We start from the raw sequence: 19,930 nt of genomic DNA, 5'->3' as shown, positions 1-19,930 counted from the left end.
GTCCCCCTCAAACACCTCTCCCTAAACCAGAGCTCTTCCACGCCTCTGGCTATAGAGGTGTGCAGGAATGGGCTGATAGCACGGAGAAAGGGTTCGTACCTCTGAACTCTGAATCTCCCGGAGGATTTGAGCCGGGGACAAACCTTCGACTTGCACATAGTATTATGTCTGTAAAGGCCGTGAAGCCTGGGGAAAGCTGCTCTTTTAGAGATAAGCCCGTGCTTCCACGTGCAGACGGGTGCTGGAAATGCTCTGTGCCCGGGTGAGATGCTTTTCTGGCGGTTTGTAAACATGCAAGTCTTGGGTTCGAGAGAGGGGCCTGCTCCTCCGCGCGCCCGGGCGCCGCGGCTGGAGCCAACCGTGGCTCAGCTTTGCCCGTTTGTCACCGCCTGTAAGTTGTGTGAATATTTCTTGGCTGGGTGGGATTTCCAGTAGCAGATGCCTCGGAGCCCCTGTGTAATGCAGCACACCACGTGGCAGGGGCTCACCTGCCACCAGAGCAGTTGTAATGCAGCGCGTCTAGAACGACCTAGGCTTGGTGCTAAGAAATATTTATTTAAAAAAAAAAAAAAAAATGAAGACATCGTAGATGACGCCAGTCACAGCAAGTGATCGATAATCACATTTGTTTTTGAACAATAAATTATGACGTGGAGCATCGTGCCCTTTTGGAAGAGGTTGCCGTGGTCATACGCCCTGGGGAAGATCCAGGCACAGACATTTTCCAGCCCTTGACCTTCACAGTAGTGATTTTCAGCTGGGGGGTTCCAGCACCTGCACTCTCTGGGTTTTTTACTACATGGACTTAAGCTGGAGAGCCTTTCTGCCTCCAACCAGCCACAGGCACGTGCAGCGGCGGCGAGAGGAGCCTGGGAGCACGTGGATACGATGCCGGAGACTGACAGGCTGGGAAATTCTAGTAATTCACAGGAACAGACAAAACACGAGATATAAATATTGCTTCATGGTCGCGGAGGTATAAAAGAACTAAAGGCTAAATTCCAACATACAGTTTGCTTTTTATATTTTCAGGTGTTTCCTCACATTCTTTGCAATGTATGTTACCAAGTACAAAGCAGGGTTTGAAAATTTAAAAAACTACATTAGAATCAACTTTACTCGGTTAATTAGGAAAGAAAGACTATCATGAATCCATATGGTACAGTTACAATATTTGGTCTCTGAATTTTTTTTAAAAAAAACATGAGTTTCACAGTATCAAAAGTGCTTATTTCAAAGAAATGTAGTGTAACAACAGTGATTAAAATTGTTGCGATTTTGATTATGAATAATTTAGTGGATGTAAAAGAGGTTACTGCAGCATTTTAAAAAATTGAACAGTGCTCAGTTTACATAATTTCTTTTCGTAACAATAAATATAAATAAATTTACAAATAGTAATACTGCCTAGCACAAGAATAGACAGAAGCACAATACACAAGACTATAAACAAATCTAATATGTTTTTCAAAACATCCTAAAAATAGTCATAATTCCTAAACTCTTCTAGCCACTTCTTTCACAGGGTAAGGACTTTGTTTTTAAACCTAGATATAACAGTTGTCTGCTATGGGTTTGATTTCTCATTTTTAGTATTTTTGTTCCTTTTTTCCTACCTCATCACAATAAATTAACGGTAGTTACGTCAGAAAAGTGTTAGTGGCACAAGAGTCTCCAGAAACTGCGCGGGGTCTTTGTTGAGTGGCAACAGTTATTTGGCAATCGAGGAGAACAGATACACCTGGTGCCCGAGGAGCCAGTTTGGACTCCAACTCGGTGCTGACCAGCCTGTTCACTTGTCTTGGCTTCTGTGTAGGTGGTGACGGAAGAGCGTCTGCGTCTAAGTCCAGATCACAGTGTTGATTAAATGTATTTACCTTAACCAGACTATTTTTTAGCTCATTTACATTCTAGTGAAAGTTCCTGCTGGCTGCTGCCTTCCAGGTCCTTCTTGAGAGCTCGCCGGTCCTGCAACACAAGCGTCCACACCCCTTCCTCAGTCTTGCCAGGGGTGAAAGCGGTCCTGCTAGTAGCAGTTTGATTTCTTTTGGCATCACGTGCTGTGTCCCGGTAAACAGCCACCACGTTCCAAGCGTCTGCAGGAGGAGCTCTTTTATTGCTTTCAGGTCGGATTTTAACAGCTGGGAGAAACCGGCCCCTGAGTCAGAGGTCCACGGAGCGGCGCGAAACTCAGAGCAGAGCGATGGGTTTGTTGCCTTGGGGGTTCATGTACTGAGCTGCCGCTACGTTGTCCAGTGTCGTGTAGGTGGTGTAAAGGCCAGTGACCTGCACGTCTGCGAAGGAGTGATCGCTGCCGCTGGAGACAGGGGTGAGGCCAGGGGTGCCCAGGTCACAGTCTGAGAGGTGGAGCGGGGAGTTGCTGAAGGCACCCAGGGTATCAAGGCTGAAGCTGTCGTCTTTCATTTCCTCCCATATGTTACCTGTAAAAAATTAAATTCTGGTCACAGCAACGCGTCCAAACCACCGGGGCACAGGGTGTAGGGGTCAGTCTGTAACTGAAGGGCTTTACTCGCTGCTTGGGACAAGTGCTGCTGGTGGCTGGTACCACCTGTAGCACAAAGGCAGTAAGAGCGTCTGTTCCCCCCAGTCCTCTGGTTCCAGCAGGAGTCCAGACCTTTCCGGGCAGCATCTATCTCCCATGTGCTAACCAGAAACCCGGGGACCATGCTAGGCATCGCCACGAGCCAGGGAAGTTCTCCTTTTACAGAAGGGGAAATACAAGGCACGGGCAGAGCTGTGGTGTCCCAGATCCAGCTGGACATCCTTGCTTACACCCTGTGCAGCGCCAGCACTTGAACCATGAGGGTGGTTTGCTCTCCCCTCTAGCAGAGGGCAGAAAAGCACTGAAGGAGGCCGGGGAAGTCACGCTGCAGAGACCAGCACCCAGCAGAAGTTTTTAGCTGCTCTATCACCCCGCAAGAATCCTGCTGAGGACCCTGGTTATATATCCAGTGACTGCCCAACCACATAAAGCATGCCCTCACCTACCCGAGCTTCCGTCTCCCGTACCTTGCAATGCAAAATCCATAATGCTTGGGTCAAGAGCATCCACCTCCGTGTTCATGTCTGCTGTCACGTTCAGGAAGTCCGGAGGCGCGCGTCCCATGGGATGGTGGGGGAGAGGGCTGTGGCTCATGTCAGGCAGAGGGTGGAGGGGCGGTGTTTGTGCAGGTGCTGGCGAGTCTGGGGCGATGCGAGCCTGGGCCTGGATCTGGTGGTGGAGGGGGATGGACTGCAGCGAGAGAGTCGCGATGGGCTGAGGCTGCAGCTGGGAGATGGGGATTCGGCCTTGGGCCGCTGCCATGCGGCTCAGGGTGGAGATCTCCGCCTCTGCCTGTTTGCTGGGCCGCCTGCAGTTCTCGGGTCTGTCAGTGATCAGCTTGTCTAGCTCCTCTGCACCAGCGATACCCGGTCCCGGGGAAGAAAAGAGACAGTTTAACCCATTTGTTCAAGCAGGGCCCGGCCAAAGCATTTCACAAGCGCGCACAGCCACACGCTTTTGCCATAAAAGCGAAGAGGCGGGGTCTGTCACCCTGCGAGGCGCAGCACAGGAGGCAGGCTTCGACTGGGCGGGGAGCAAAGAAACACCATCTCCTTCCCTTAGCCCTTACCCTCGTTGACTTCCACGGTTACCCCTAACTGAGCTAAAGAAACGATCCCACGAGACTTACACAGAGCAGCCAAGCCACCGCCGATGGCAGCTGACCCGCCGTCGCAGAACTAAGCGTCCTCAGTAGGTCTCCTGCTCACAGGGCTACTCTGAATTCTGCTTGTATCTCAGACAAGACTCGTATGAGAGACTCCTGGCAGTTTCAGTGGCACTTTTGGTTTTAAGCAAAGGAGAGCATAGTTTGTCATTGATTGTATGTTACAGATTTTGCAGCAAAAAACTCCAGTTGATTTTGCCAGTATTGAGCTCCTGAAACCTTCAGAAACACGGGTCTTCATAAATAAGAATGAGAAAGCCTTAGTAAAAGGAGAGTTTTGCAGAGGAGCAGGCAAGAAACTGAGTTAAAATGTGGCACTATAAATACTAACACCGGAGGCAGCATAACTCCTCAGAAGGCCTCGAACGTGCTAAATAGGTTAGCGGGGGCGGGGGGAAACAATCCATTTTGAAGCTGGGGACCAATTTGCACTGAGGGGCTCCAAAATTACCTCCCCCTCCTGCGGTGCATCGCCCTGTCGTACAACCTCGGGGCAGCAGCAGTGGTGCCAGTGCAGAGCGCGGGGTGTTTCAGCCGAGCAGCTCCGAGGAGGAGGCTGTTGCAAGGCGCGAGAGCTCTGCACTCGCCAGCTCTGTTCCATGTAATTTATTTAAGATTCGTGCGTTCCTGGCCAAAGAGCCATTTCCCCACCTTGTCTCTCATCAACACACCAGAAGTGTACTCTAAGCCCTACCTGGGTTAGCCATGCTCCTGTGAATAGCAGCTAAATCCTTCCGCTTCCACTTCTGCATCTCCTCTTCCATCTTGTCGATCTTGGCAGGATTGAGAGCCCACAGGCAGCCTTTGCGAGAGGTGCCGCTCATCTTGTTCTCCACCTTCTCAAAACACTTATTCAGCGACAGGTTGTGGCGCACCGAGTTCTTCCAGCCGTCGGGGGCTGTCTGAAAGTTGCAGGGGGATGTTAGAGAAATAAGCCCTGAGCAAAGTACCGGTGACGTTCTACTTCCCCCCGCTTCAGGCGTACGCGTACCTTGAAGTAGGGAAAGTGCTCCTTCATGAAGCTGTAGATCTCGCTCACTGGCAGGCTGCCTGTTTTGCTGTTCTTCAGCGCCATCGCAATCAAACAACTGCAGGACAGAGAAATACAGGAGACAACAGATTGCACATACTTGGCCACCATGCCGCCTTCTGCTCTAGCAACCCCGGACCCATCACTTAAGACACAAACTGATCATGCGATTACCGTTCTCAAGTGCTCACAAGTCACCCTGTGACCCCGCAGATTTTACTCCTCTGTGCGATTACTCTACCTTTACGCTGATGGCCAGGAACTAGTTTGCTCCTTCATTCCTGCCACCCCTCTGAGGCAGCTTCCGCGGAACTCCTGGGCGGATGGCGGGATTTTTGGTCCCTTCGAAAGGAATCAAACGCTCTCGTGCTACCACACCTAGAGTGCTGCAGTCACCCCAGCGCAGGCGGCAGGCAACACGCTATTCTGCTCTCTACTCACCTATAGGAATAGATGGGCTTGGGGTAGTGCTTTGGGTGCAATTCCTGGGCAGAGTGAGGAGCCAGGCATGGCTGAGAGTAGTGTGGCTGAGTCCCATAGGGTGTGTTGTAGATTGCTGCTGGGTTACACTGCATGCGGAAGGAAAAGAAGGAAAATGTCGGGTGCAAAATGTCCCCGGGCATGTAGGTTTAGGGGTATTTCATGGTTTTTCTTTTAAAAGAGTTCTAGCCATGACCATGGCAGGTACTTCAAGGCACAGACCCCAAGCAAATAACAGTACCTGTTGTGTGCTCTGTGCTAGGGCAAACACTTGCTGTGAATGAGGAGGAGGAAAGAGTTGTTGCTGTGTTTGTAAACTGGGAGATGGCTGCCCAGCTACAGCGTACTGGCTCATCTGCTGAGATAAAGACAAGTCGTGTCAGTCTTGAAATTACCAACACCTTTTCCTAAGAAGTGGTGCAATAATAAGCCATCAAGGCCCGCTCTTACGTTTGCTCCGTGTGTTGAAAGAGAATTCAGTCCCAGGATTCCCTGTGGCAGGCTGGCCTGGCCATGAATCATTGCTCCAGGTGCTCCCGACGAGTGCATGTTGCTTGCCACAGGACCTGTTTTGGAGAAAGCAAAGGCAATGAATGTTCACGTGAAAGTACACTGCAGAAAAGAGAGCTGACATTTATTTCTAATAGACGCAGTTGAACGCAGCGAAGCTCTGGAGTGGATAATCACATCTCTCTGTGGCTTTCCATCCCAAAAGAACCCAGAGCATTTCACAAATTGCAAAGATGACATCAGCTGCTTCTAAAACTTGTTATGCAGGGAATGAAAGATGACAGCTGTTTAACAGTCCACAGTGGTGTTACAGACACAGTATCTTACAAAAGAAAAAAAAAAAAAAAAACATATTCAGCACTATCTGTACTCCAGAAGGATTTTTGCTCTAAAGAAAGCAAGATGATACTCTGAGCTCTCAGCGGAATGCCTTAGGGAACAAGTGTGTTTACCTAGAGGATGTTCACAAAGGAAAGAAAAGCATTCAGTGAACATATGCTGTAAGTCCGTATGAAGCAAACAGGTATGGGGTAAATAAGATACTCTTAATTTTATCAATGTTGAAACAAACACGAAAGACTAATTACCTAATCTCAAAGCTGTTGAAAACCTCTGAAATGCAAGTCTTAAATACCTTGGCCCAAGTTCATGCAACAAGGCATCAGCAACTGCACTGAGCAGAAACGCCAATCGGGCCCTAAGATCTCTGTTGTCACTGTGAGGGCCCTCTGCCTCTTGAAATGAGGGAATTGTGTCAGCAATAGCCTTATCAGACAGGCAACAGGCTGCAGGGCTTCTGACAGGAAGCAAAACGGAATACACTTAAAAGGAATCTACTAATAGGAAAGCTAGCCTGTGGGGGGGAGAGAAAGGAGGCAATAGGCTGTGTTGTTTCATGAGCACTTATTTAACATCCTAACAGTTTACCTGTCTGCTGTAGCATTGCATTCTGGGCACCAAGGCTAAAATCCATTCTTCCACTGGCCATCTGTTGTAACCGAGGAACATCGACAGATGTCAGCCACGACAAGGACTGTAAGTCACTGGGGAGGTCATCTTCACTCAGCTGGGAGGGGTCAGAAGCTAAGAGTCTGCAAGACAGCATGAAAGGTTAGCAGAGAGCGGCGATGCTGCCACGCTGTCCCTGGTAAGGGGGGAGATGACCGGGATGCCGAAGCTCACGTAGGTCAGCGGGGAAACCGCGTCAGGGTGGAATTCAGCTTGCAGAATTCAGATGTGACCTTTGGTGTCACAGCTGGCTGGTTACTGCTGCCCTTTACCTAATCATGTGGTCCTTGGTATGATTTGAAATGTTTCAGTTAAGAAAACTTCTTGTGCTGTATTCGTAGGGGAAGACATCATGAGAAACCGGAAGAGAAGCTGCCTAGAAACAAAAAGCAGAGCTGATTCATTATTTTCACATTTGTCAGAAATTTGCACTTGTTTGGCCTTTGATGTAGAAGAAACCTGTCAGGACTTTTAGCCTGGCAATTTTGCATTAACCTTCAAATCTCATGCCCAGCCAGCCTTGGAAGGAGGTTCTGTGCCCGGCTCCTCAAGGCCGGCTGGAACACCTGGATGGGGCTTTTCCCAGCCCCTGCATCCCATCGGCGGGGACGGATCAGCGGAGAGCTGCCACATAAACAAAACTTCACAGAATGATCTCTTCCATCCAGATGATACACGAAGTTATTGCTATTTAACAAGGCACCATGAAGCATGTGAAACAACTTCTTAGGCAGTTTTTGACATACTAAATGATCAGAATGAAAAGCTAGTGACTGAGCGCACAGTAACACCCAGCCTGCCTTTAGCAACAAAACCGAGGCGTAACGATGACAGGCTGCTTTTGGTTTAAAGCTCTGGTTTTGATACATTCTGCATGCTCCATCCCACCTGTCATATTTTGCTTCTGATGGAGTGCGTGGTACAAAACTGAAATATTGAAATATATTTACAGTACTCGAAAATTCCCGTGTGGTCAAAACTCCCAATTAAAGTCAATAAAAGAGCTATTGCAAATGAAGGACTACGCTACTTTTACTTATGTTAAACAATAGTACAGAAGTCATGGGTATCTTGAGGAGTAAAACAGGAATTAGAACATACCAGGAAGTTATCATTAGATACCCAGGGTAAATCCAAAGGGATTCAGGTCCAGAAAAACATCTTTCTCTTTCAGAAGAACATAGTTTAGTTGGATGTAGCTGATTTTGCTTTCAAAACAAAGGCTTTAAAGAGCTCCCTCATAGATATGTTAAAGCCAGCTGTGTGGTACTAATGCGTGTTCATTGCCAAATGACGATACAGAAGCCTTAAATAAATCTGGTCTCTTGCTAAAGCATCTTTTATGTTTTACATGATTCGAAATCAGCTTAAAAGAACAAGGCAGAGCCCTAGTGCCTGGCTGCCCAGGAGCTTTCAGCTCCTCTATTCATGATTTCCAGAAACACGTATCAAAGTTCCCTGAACTATTATCTGGGAGATCTTTAAAGCAGAATGTAATTTACTTGTTTGTAAAAAGATTTTGAAAATAAGAAAAGGGAAAAAAAACAAAACAAAACAAAAACAACACCTGACCAGGAGCCAAAAGCTGAAATCCTGGCCAAAAAACAACTTCAAACCTCTCTCCCAGCCGACTCTGTTTTCTTTCTCCTACTGTAGTTATAGTGCAATAATTAGCATTGCCATGGTTACCGCCGTTCAGTTATTTTGTGAGGCCTGGGAGTTAAATACATAAAAAGACTATCAGGTGATGGCTCTCCTGGCCCTGAGATTGGCTGGATTGGAAGTAAACAAGAGCATTAAATGATTTGAAAACTGGGCAGGCTCATGTCGTTTGCAACAGTTGGGCTCATTCATGGGAAGCCGATAACCCATTGTGCGGCCAACGACTGCAGCCCGGTGGCACGTGGCCTCGATTGTTTTTGCGATTCTTGCTTAATTGTTTTCCCCCCCCGCCCCCCCCCCTTCCTTTTTACAAACTTCACATTAATCTGGCTGAATGACAGCCGACACACAACACACATCCACATGCCATCTGGCACCCCAGTCCCTGCCAGTCCTCCCAGACAAGTCAGCTCCTTCAACAAATAACGGGGTCAGATGGGCGGCGAGGGTCAGCACCCACTGCACACGCCTCCTGTCAGGCCATGAATCCGCCACATGCCCTCGCCGCTCCTCCGCGTGGGACGAGCAGCTCCGCGCCGGAGGACCGCCTAAGCCACGGTGGTGCTCAGCACCCTTCCCGGCTTTGGGGTTTTTTGGGGGGGGAAACAGAGGCCTCTGCCTCACACTTTCGCCCCAGGTGCGCTCGTCCCGGCGCTCTCTCCAGACGTGGGACTGACTGGTGATGCCCCGGGCCGGGCTGCTGCCATCAGAACCGTGAACTAAACTCTTCCACGTGCCGGTTAACGTCGCCCAACGCGCCCCGGGCCCACGCGGCTCCCTCCCTCCCGCACAAACGCTGGGCATCCAAAGTGGGGCAAGGAAGGTGACTGAACTTTTAAGGGGATCTAGCAGTCATCAGGCTTTATTTTAAACAGATATGAAGGCGCAGGGATATATAATAACTAGACAGGTGTGTGAGCCAGCTCTATTTCCAAGACAAAGATGTTTCCTTCCCTTCCCCATCCTGGCATGGCATGGCTGTTTGAAATCGAGTTTACAGTTCTTTTGAAATCACCTCTGGCTGTTCACTTATGCATCTTATTAAAGGACTTCTTAGCTGTCACCAAAACAGTTCTCATTAAGAATGAGGGAAAGTGTATATTTAATCAGAATAAAATATTTCACATTTAAGGATTATTCTTCAGGTTGTTTTCAAAACCAATGTTGAAATTTCATAGATATTTAAGATCTTTAAGAAGGCGAAGCTTCTTAAAGTATGCCCATCGCTGTCTGACTGAGGTGTTTTAAACACCCAGATATATTCTGCAGCATAAAACCAGTTTATCTCCCAGTACACAGGCTCAATGTGTGTCCTGCTTTTAGTGAAAAAATGCTAATCTAACTGCCTCTGGAAAGAGAGCTATGCACAGTAATACCTAACATTTTAATCTCACAGGGTTCAATCTTTCTGACCTGAAAAATTGCCTGTGCCAAGACAACCACAAATATATAAGTACATACTGTAATATCATGTGTACTTTGATTCTCTTCCCCTCCACCACCATTTTCGCCTCACATTTGAGGGTAAACTTCAGGAGTCAGAGATCCTGGCTTTAGATGGGTGTTCACAGCCCCTGGCACAATGGGGCACTGTAGTAAAAGCAGCCATTTCCTTTCAATGCATGTAAATGAGATAAATAGTGATACGCTATAATTAATGCACACTACTGAAGACGTCCCCAGCTGCACATTCCCCAGGGCTGCCTGGTATATACGCTGAACTGCTAAATCCCTATGAATAAAAGGTTACAGTCACACCAAATGTCTTACAAACATGATATTTTTTTTAAAAGCATGATGAAATTATGCAACTCCATTTTTACCCCTCTCCTTTCAAATCTCTGCAGGAAAACACCTTTCTGTTTTTATGGTTTTCTACCCTAGAAAGGCACCTGCATTGGTACAAATCCACATGATGCTGTGGCTGCATGCCCTGGTTGTCCTCGGTGTGTCCCAGGGTGCTGGCCTCCTGCGAAAAGTGTCCTGAGAGCTCTAAGGGGTGGTACAGAAATGCTCAATGGTAGCCTTAATCTTTGCTATCTGCTCCATCATGCAGTGCCCCAAACGTTTATCTAGTCAGGGCAATAGATCTTGGCCACCAGCCAGCCTGCACAAAGTTTACTCTTCCAGAACCAGGAAAAATACCCCTCGGAATGAAACCCCTCTCCAGATCTCCCGATACAGAGCTCCAGACTCTCCTGCCTGCAGTCACTGGGAAATCAGACTCCCACACTGGTTGCACAACTGACCAAGCTCACTAGAGCCTGTCAGCAGTGCAAAATCATCTATTAGATGTACCGAAAGACACCTCTACATTTTTTCCCCGTCAAGTACATACTGCTGGCACAACAGCTAGCTAGATGGAATGAAATTCATTCCTGGCATAACCTTGTGGGAACCTGCAACGAACATCATAGCTTAATTTGAATCTATATTCATAGATCTAGCTTTACCATCTTTCCTCACACTGAGCTCTTCTAATGAGCTGGATCTAAGACAATTCATCACCACAGAGACTGCTGTCAAGGTGAACTACCCACTTCTACACTTGCAAATGCCACTGTATGATGAACTTGTCACCGGAGACTTTAGGGACCGTCTCTTCAACAGAGTCATAGAACAGTCTGCCAAACAAGTTTGTTAAGACTAAAGGAAAACTCTGCAATGACAAGCATACCTTAAGATATTTTCTCTTCAGATAGGTTAGCCATTAACTGGGATTCCAGTTTCTGATTTGGTGTGCAGAGTTACAGATTTCTAGGCATATTGAACCATTCCCACTTCAGAGGACTCTGTCTGCTTGTTTGCCCTGGAGTCTGTCTCTAAAGGATACCAAGCGCTCAAACTAGTTGATGTTTAGGGCGAATCTAATGCTACAGGTTCTCTCAAAGGGATTAGTGCGCAGTGGCAACTCATCGTCACCTCCATTCTAAACAAAGTCAGACCAAAACACCGTGGTTGCATTTGGCATATTCACCTTCAACTATAGATTTCAGCTGTCTCTCACTCAGTGGACAATTTTTATTACCATTGCCAGCACTGACATCTGAGCTTTTTTTGTCTATGCTTTTTGTAGAAGCAATCAGGGTTGGTAGATTCTTAATTAGCTGTTTGCAATGGTTTATCCAATGTGAGTGACAACTGAACAGGAAGAGTCCTAAGAAAACCTCTTCTCGAAGTGGTGATCAGAAACTGTTTTCTTTTGTCTGGGGTTACGTAACGTCCTCAGAACAAGCGTGGTGATTTCTCATATGTAAAACAGCACAAGGGAAATATTTGTGTTTTGTGACTCTTCCACGGTCTCCACGGTGAGAAGAAGTCTCCGTTTCATTGGAGTTAACTTCACCGTCTCCTTTTGCTCCTCACTCCACCTGCTCTGCTGCTTCCCTTTGTGCACTTCTCTTCCCACCTTCCTCCCCTGCAGGTGCTTTTCCCTGCACCAGGTTCTGTTTTCCACACTCACAACCACTTGCTTTGCTCCTCCCTGCTCCTGCACCAGCTCCCCTCCTGCGTCAGCCAGCAGTTCTCACTGCTGCTTTCCATCCACAATTCCTCTTTGCCTCTTGAAGGCACACCACCCATCCAGTCCCAAGCCACCAGTCTGCCTTTCTCTTCCCTGTCTTCAAGTTCTTTGAGTAATTTCTGGCCTTGCTGGAAATAAGAACAGAAATTAGGCAGCTTTCCAGGGACAACCAGAAAGTCCCTCCTCGGCTACAGCTCAAGAAACTTTGGATTATAGGAACCAAAGCTAGTGAGGAAAAAGCAAATAACATGATTACCCTGTCAGGTGTTGCTGTTCTCCTTTTCTTACACCATGGTTCAGAAGGGAAGATGATTCTCCAAAAACCTTCTGCAAAGGTACTTAGAGCTAACAGAACAGGCTATAGATGTGCTCCTGGAGACTTTTATACATTTCAGCTCCGAGTTTCACAACCTCTCATTACATCATTTTGGTATGAGATGAAGGGAAACTGAATTACAAGTGACCTACATGATTTGCTTAAGCCTAAGAGGAAGTTAGCAGCAATGTCAGCACTGCACTCCCAGCCACTTGCTCCCTGCTATGCTTTACCCACATAACTATCCCTAAATTCGGATTTGCCAAATGCAGCCAGTATCTGACTCTGCAATCTGCTAAAAAACAAACAAACAAACAAACAAACAAACAAACAAACAAACAAACAACAACAACAAAAAAAAAAAAAAACACAACACAAAAACAAACAACAAAACCTGTAACTAATGGCAAAACAAGCTTCTCCTCAATGCAAAAATGTGTTGAAGTACTTGGCACTACAGTAATGTTTTCTGTAAAAATCTGTAATGTTGTCTACCTGGAAAGCTATTTTTTCCTTTAACATTGCTTCATCTGCTGTTTATTAGCGCTGAAGTTATTTACTTGCCTGGGATCTTGTGTAGTTATTTACTCCAGTGTAAAAGGAACATAAAATATACTCTCCTTTGTTTTGCACTGTTGTAAGAACACGTCTTGCTTGCATCAGTTGCTGTTGTGATCATGCACCAATTCTGCTGACTGCACATATGAGATTTTTTTTAATGGGTTAAAAAAGAGCAGGGTGCCATGAGCATCTGAGATCTCACAGGAGTGCTGAAAAATCCTAATTCCTTTTCTGCTTCCTTGTTTTGAACGGGAGGTCAAACGCCTTTTTTGAGGTAAGATATGAACTCAGTTCTGGTTTCACTGGGGGCAGATGAGCCCAAGAAGCCTGCAAGATATTGCCTGGGTACAGACCAGTCCTTCCCAATCTCTGCCTGTCACTGCAAGACAATTTGAGGAGCAAGGGCCACAATTTTTTATTAATACCGATTAGCACATTTCAGGAACTGCATAGGAAACAGTTGAGCTAATCCACTTAAATCAATCCACAGCGGCCTGAGTTTGACTGATTCCTAGGAGGTTTCTCACATTTTTTTGAAAGAATGAAGCAACTACTGTGATGAAATTCCTCCGACACATCGAGTCATTATCTCACTCCCTGTCAGACACACATGGTGTCAAGGGAATGGACACTGACATTTTCTTCAGGAACAATTACGGTTTTGTTAGTTATGCATTTGTAACCTTTTGTCTGCAGAAATTTCCTTCATGCAAACTCCCAGACTCCGTCCATCCCCAGTGGTGACAGTCAGAAGCCCTGAGCTGTAGCTTGCTCTCCAGAAACCAAAGTGCAAAACCAGATATGAGACTACCACTTAGGAGAGCTAAAATATACTGTGTGTCACGAAGATAAAGGCTTTCCATATTTTTCACCACTGTGATGCAGTCACATCCCAAATGTGTGGAATACAGCGGTTGCGTGTTTATGTGTCTATGCTTCTTAATACGATTCTAAACTATGCTAGCATAAAGTAATTATTACAAGGCAAGTTTAATCAGACTATCTAATGAGCTAATGTATATAGACCAATTTTTTTAAGAACCAGAGGAAGAATTAAAATGGAGTGAAGGAGGCTATGGCCTGCTAATATGTTGAATGATTAGCAACTGAGTAACAACTTTTGATCAAAAAGATACCTATTTAAAACCAAATTCCTGTTTAACACGGATGGAAAAAGCATTGCAAGGCCTTCAAAATACTACATAAAGCTTCTATCAACTGGAAATACATAGTAATATAAAAAAATTGAAACATGGTCCTTTTACACAACATACTGAGCTGCAAAACATGAAGTTAATTTATCTTGTTGATCTAGGGTTAGCTTTACATCTTAAGTAATGTTATTTCTTCAAATAGAATTATACATTTTAGTTATTTCTTTCAAAATATAGATGGCACATTTTTACCTAGAGTGATGATTTGATTCCTTAAATTTGGATTTTCACATATGCCAAATAATCCATAACGCGTTACTTTCTGTCTCCCTTCTATTGGCCTGTTTTTCATGTCATGATTTATTGTATGAATTGTAACCAACCACACCTAACTACCTAGTTTGGGAATGGGATAATCCCTAAGACAAATAAGCATACTGCCGTGTTTGAAAACCAAGAACATTGAATTAGGATAATACTGATAAATTCTCTCTGGGAGAGAACTTACAGGTCTGTAAGTGTTTTTGCAGTCTTAGTCCAGGCCCACCTTGGCCTCCCATCTGCCTCCCTGGGGTTTCTACTGCTCAAGACCTGCACATTAAATCTGATTCTGCACTTCTGTACGTCACAGTAGACCTTTTACTTCTCTTGCACTGGTTATGTATGTTAAATCAAGTTAGACTGCAAAAGGATAGGTTGCAGATTTCAATTAAAAGTATTGCTTGGAGACCACAGTGTTCATGAGCTGAAGAACCTTGTTTCTCAGAGACCAGCTCCAAGCCCAGTGAAGACTGTGGGAGCTCTCCACTGAATTAGTAGCCTTTGAGCTGGCTCTTATAATTTATCATAATTTACATAGCTTTGTGCTGAAATAACCATAAGTGCACTAATTGCATAGTAAACTTGTAGTCTGCCTATTGCTTTGATTTAAACATCAAAATATTTACACTAAAATATGTTAGATCATTAATTATAATTAACAAGAATACGGTGTTAAGGGTTAAAAAAATCCCAGTGTATTACAAATCTCTGCTTTTATTCCCTGAAATGTAAAAAGTACTCATTAGAAATATTTGCCTCTACTACAGTTATGAAAATAGAGAAGGCAGTGGTATTTTCTTTGGGAGAGTGAGGCATCTGCTAATATGAAGTATTACTTTGCATTGTTAACCAGGCAATGACAGCACCATAAAAACTTAGGCATCAGAGAAGATAAGATGGCCCTTAATCATTCCTGGACAGCGTGATGTTTTATATCCCACAGCTGCATCAGTGGAAGAGATATTTGTATAAAATCATTTTACGATGGCAAAAAAACAGTCCCTGGAATTTGCGTAGCAGTCTAATCCTCATCACTACTCTATGTGCTACACAAAATTCACTACAGATGCTTTGGATCCACAAAATTCAACGATCTGCTAAAATCAGGGATTTTTTTTCATCTTGTCCATTTGAAAAAAAAAAAAAAATCCCATAGTTTCAAACTGTAAGCATAAGCTGCATGAAAACTTATCAGTATTTGCTGGTTTGATCCCCTGCTTACACGCCCATGCGCTCCCCTCCCTTTTCAGTGTTTCCTCCTGCACACTCGCAGGAAAGCCTGGTCTCCTCCAAGTCCAACTGTCCCATTGAAAGATTCCAAGTGAGACAGAAGAGTATTCTCCGCACAGCCCCAGCCTCCCACTCACTAATTGGAGGCCATTCCCCATTTTGTGGAGCCTTGATGCTCCCCCATGGAGAATTCGGGACTGTGGGTTCCAGTCTTGGACTGTGGTGACAGCAGGAGAGTAAACAGAGCTGATAGAATTTGACAGGTCTATTCTTTTCTTAAAATCATTCAGTCTAAAAGATTTTCTTTTACATAATCCAAAGTGTTTTCTCATGAAGTAGGACAAATACTGCTCTGCATTTATGGTGCAGTTCAGATTTTATGCATTTTTATCAGAATTTGCCACTCTTAAATGAGGTCAAATAATTCATTTTAAAGCTTCAATAAAGAAATCACAAGTGGGTTAAAAACTTTAGAGAACTGGGAAATGTTTAACAGAGAATTTAAAGTAGTTTTTAAAAGCAGCTGACTGAAGAATAAGAGAAGAAACTCTTACAATTCCTTTACTGGCAGTAAGATAAATCTTATCTTTCTCCCCCCAAAAAGTGTTTTTTTCTGCATCTACGACTTAAAGAATAGTTGCCTCCATAAAAAGGGTCTTTGTTAAGGTGGTACTTTCTTCAGGGCACTGGAGCTACAGACTTAAATATAAGTACCCAGAAGTCTCTCTCATACACACCCTTCATTAAATACTGAATAATTTCTTTACAAATATTTACATAGCCAACAAAAATGCCTAGAGCAAACAGTGTTTAATAAACAGCAAAACAGTTCCACAAACCTTTTTCCACAGTGGCTTCAGAGGGTATAACAAATCACTTGTTGAGCTGCAAGAGGCTGCAGTGCAGTGTTTGCATTTTGAATAGAGAAAGGCTGATAGAAGAATACCTGCGGCAGACCACTTCTACCCACAGAAATGGGTGAAAACACCCTCAGGCTGGGAGGAAGGCAATACTGTCTCACTCTTCATTTTAACACAAGAAAATAATAATTTTTGTTTTGTTTTGTTTTTTACTGTGAGAACTGGATCATGTTCTGCTATTCTGTATTTCTTGGAACTTTGCATCATGTGACAAGATGTAACCTAACTTAACCCAGTGCGCTGTAATTCATGCAGAACCATCCCGTGACTTCTAATGATACTTTTAAATGATAAATGGATGCGTAGTGATATAGGTAAATTATCAAAGGCTGTTGACAAATCCAGGTTTGTTCCCACCGATATTAGAAGACCTTTGACATGTCAGTGCTTTGGAGTACTAGATAAGTACTTGTTTTAATTAAAAGCTCTTCTAGTGTCTATTGCACTTGATTTAGTCTCTCCATGACATGCAAAACGTGGTCTGAAAGGGAACTTTTAAATAAGTATTATTTAACGAGAATATCCTTCTCTGACAACACTCATACCATACAGAGAGCTTACTGGAAGGTCAACCCAAGGCTCTGAAGATGTATTTATCAAACATAGTTTAGTATCAAAATACTTTAAACAGGAATGTTTCTAAATAAGTAATGCATTGTAACCGGTCACCAGCTTCAAAATCTAATTTGGAGTGGAGAAAGAATGCAGTTAACTTTTTTTTAAAAAAAAAAAAAAAAAAAAAGAAGAAAAAAAAAGTTGATTTCTGCATGCTAAGGTTTTTTTTTTTTTTAGGATATGAGAAAACAACATCAGTTAGTAGGTTGTGACAGTGCAGTGCATATTTTTGAAATCGATAAATGCCTCACCTGTACTCCTGTGAAGGGTGGTGATTTTGCCCTGAATTCCTAATGATTCCTGACATTATGGACGGGATATCACTTTCTATCATCTCCTTGGCAAAAGAGAAGAAAACAGAAAGAAGCCGTTCAGGCAGGAGTAGCTATCCAGCACTTCAGCAGCGGGCAGGACACAACAAAACCCCATCTGGAACCCAGGACTGTAGGAAAGTAAAGCCCAACTTACATTACTTTTCCCTCCCACTGGTTTTACTCGGGCCAGGCAATGGAGTAAAATGTTTTAAGGGGGAAAAAAAAGAAAGAAAAAAAAAAAAGCTCAGAATGGGAACTTTGCCTCTGATGGAGGGAGAATCTACGGAGCGGGGCACTTCGCGTGTCAGGAGGCTGCCGGTACCGGGAGCACCGGAGGCAGCCGGGGAGCACTCCCGCCTCGGGGCTGCTCTTAAAACTCCAATAAAAGCACCCGCGTAGCCTTTCGGCAAAGCAAGCTGCGGCAGCGCGCAACGGTCCGAGCGCGCCCAGGCTGCCCCCGGGGGAAGAGGGGAGCCCGGGGGGGGGAGCCGAGCCCCGGTGCCGGCGGAGCTGCCCGAGGGCCGCTCCCCAGCCCTCCGCGGCGGCGGCCCGGCAGCAGCCGCTAAGAAAGGGGGGGGGGGGGGGGGGGGGGGGGGGATCCCCGCGGCCCGCCGCCCCCCCAACACCCCGCACCCCTCGGCCTGCCCGCACCTCCCGGCCGAGCGCTCCGTGGCTCTTTCCACAAACCTGACGGGGCCGGGGGGGCCCGGCCGGAGCTCCGCGGCTGCGGCCTTGGCGCGGCGGGGTCTCCCTCTGAGGGGGGAGCGGGGCGGGAAGGGGGGGGCGGGTTGTGGTGTGGGCCCTGTGAGGGGGATGATGGAGCCGGCGGCGGCGGCTCGGAGCCGCGGCGAGTCGGCGGCGGGGCCGGGCTCCAGCCCGTTTTTAAATTTCCCTCTCAGGAGCTGTCCAGCCTGGAGCATGCGCGGCCGGGGGCCGCCCGCAGGGTCAGGGCCGGGGCAGGGCCGGGGGAGCGCGGCGTTTCCCGGCAGCCGCCGCAACCCTGGCTCCCCCCCCCACCCCCCTCCCCGCGCCGTCAGCGCCCGGGGGACCGGGCTATGGAGAGGGCGAAGGGGAGTTTAAAAAGGAAAAAAAAAAAAAAAAAAAAAGCAACCCAACTTCTTGCAACTTTCCAGAGAGAGGAAGGGGGAGGACCCACCCAGCGCGTTCAAACGGGCACCGGGGATTTGAGCGGCGCGCGGGGAGGGGAATAAAAGTGTGAGGGGGGGAGCGGGGCGGCTGGCGGAGATGGAGCCCGCCCGAGCTGGGGGCAGCGCCTCGGCGGGAGCTTTAGCGCCGGAGGCCGGTGATCCGCGCTGCCCCGCTCGGCCGCGGCGGGAAGGGCTGGGGGAGGCAGCGCCTGGGGCCGCCTCTCCCGCTCGCTTTCCCCGCCGCCGGGCCCGCCGTGCCTGCGGCCGGCCTCCACCCCCCTGCCCTTCCGCGGGAAGGTGCCCGGGAGCGGCGGCGGCTCTTCCTCAGGCCGCCCGTCCCGCCGCTTCCTCAGCGGGGAGGTGTGAGGGAAACGGCCCAGCGCTGGCTGGCGGGGCCGGGGAGAAGGTGGCTTCGCGGGCGGGGAGCAGGGACCTGAGGGCGAGGTGGCTGTGGGGAGGGGTGAGGAGGAACCGCGTCCTTGCCCTCATGGAGAGGGGACGCGTCGCCCCGTGGACCTGCGAGGGGGTTTTTCCGCGCTGTGCGGTGGGCAAAGGCGAAGGGGAAACGCTCCTCTCCCTGTCAGGGCGGGAAGGCGCCCATGGAGCTCCCGGAGGGGGGGTGAGGGCGGTGGGCAGGCTGGAGAGCAGGCTGCGGGGTGCCTGGTCAGCGTGAGCACCTTTATTTAGCTAAGCTAACACGTTAAAAATAAATAGGAAGAATTCATTCCGGCAGACATACTTTTACTTCCTCTCACAGCAGGTTTTGAAGTGCAGTGCACCTATCAGATAGTGAAATCTGACCGTGAATGCATGAGTTTAGGGCAGCATTACTTCCAAGTACCAGAGAGATGGGGGTGAAACAGCTGAATCAAGGCCAAACCTCGTGCTAGCGGAGGGTACAGCCCCAAAAACTGTTAGGCTGGGACTTGCCAAGTCTTCTCATGGGACCAGATTTTTCCTTCTGTAAGCCCATCTTCAGAACAGGTACCAACCTTACTTGTTATGAAAGGTGGCTTTTATGTGGAAGGAGTTTGAAATTGGTGATGAAGTCAAGTCATTTGGACTCTACATAGCAGCACATAAATGTGGAAGTACTTTAAATATACTTGCACAATGAAAACCCAGAAGATCTCATGTGAAATTTATTTCCTTGTGCTTGACACTTTACTGCATGGTATAGAGGGCATGAAACGTGAAGACAGGGGAGATACTTTCTTCTGCTGTTAATGAGAATCTGTTCACTTTGATGAGCATCAAATCTCTTTCTGTTCATTAATGTCAATAGAAATAGAGAGTAATCAATACTTCTCAGCATCAAGGCCTATACTAGGCACATCTGGAGACTTGAAAATCAGAATAAAAGAAAAAGTCATAGTACTGCTAGAGCCTGAGGCGTAGAGTTTGCACAGT

At 46.8% G+C, this 19,930-nt stretch overlaps 1 protein-coding gene across 1 annotated transcript; it reads right to left on the bottom strand.

The window, feature by feature from the left end:
* Positions 1-2,190: 2,190 nt before the first annotated feature.
* On the bottom strand, positions 2,191-17,392 carry FOXN4 (forkhead box N4). Its single transcript, XM_032984846.2, has 9 exons — positions 17,310-17,392; positions 6,676-6,839; positions 5,689-5,804; positions 5,480-5,593; positions 5,200-5,327; positions 4,720-4,816; positions 4,423-4,630; positions 3,031-3,414; positions 2,191-2,441 (listed from the first exon to the last, which is right to left on the bottom strand). The coding sequence occupies exons 1-9, from the start codon at positions 17,390-17,392 to the stop codon at positions 2,191-2,193; spliced, it is 1,545 nt and encodes a 514-aa protein (XP_032840737.2).
* Between the last annotated feature and the right edge of the window lie 2,538 nt (positions 17,393-19,930).

The sequence above is a fragment of the Tyto alba genome, unplaced genomic scaffold (assembly GCF_018691265.1).
Source record: "Tyto alba isolate M040663 unplaced genomic scaffold, T.alba_DEE_v4.0 Super-Scaffold_44, whole genome shotgun sequence".
Lineage (NCBI taxonomy): Eukaryota > Metazoa > Chordata > Aves > Strigiformes > Tytonidae > Tyto > Tyto alba.
Note: the sequence above shows the minus strand (reverse complement) of the source record. Positions and strands in the feature narration are given on the sequence as shown.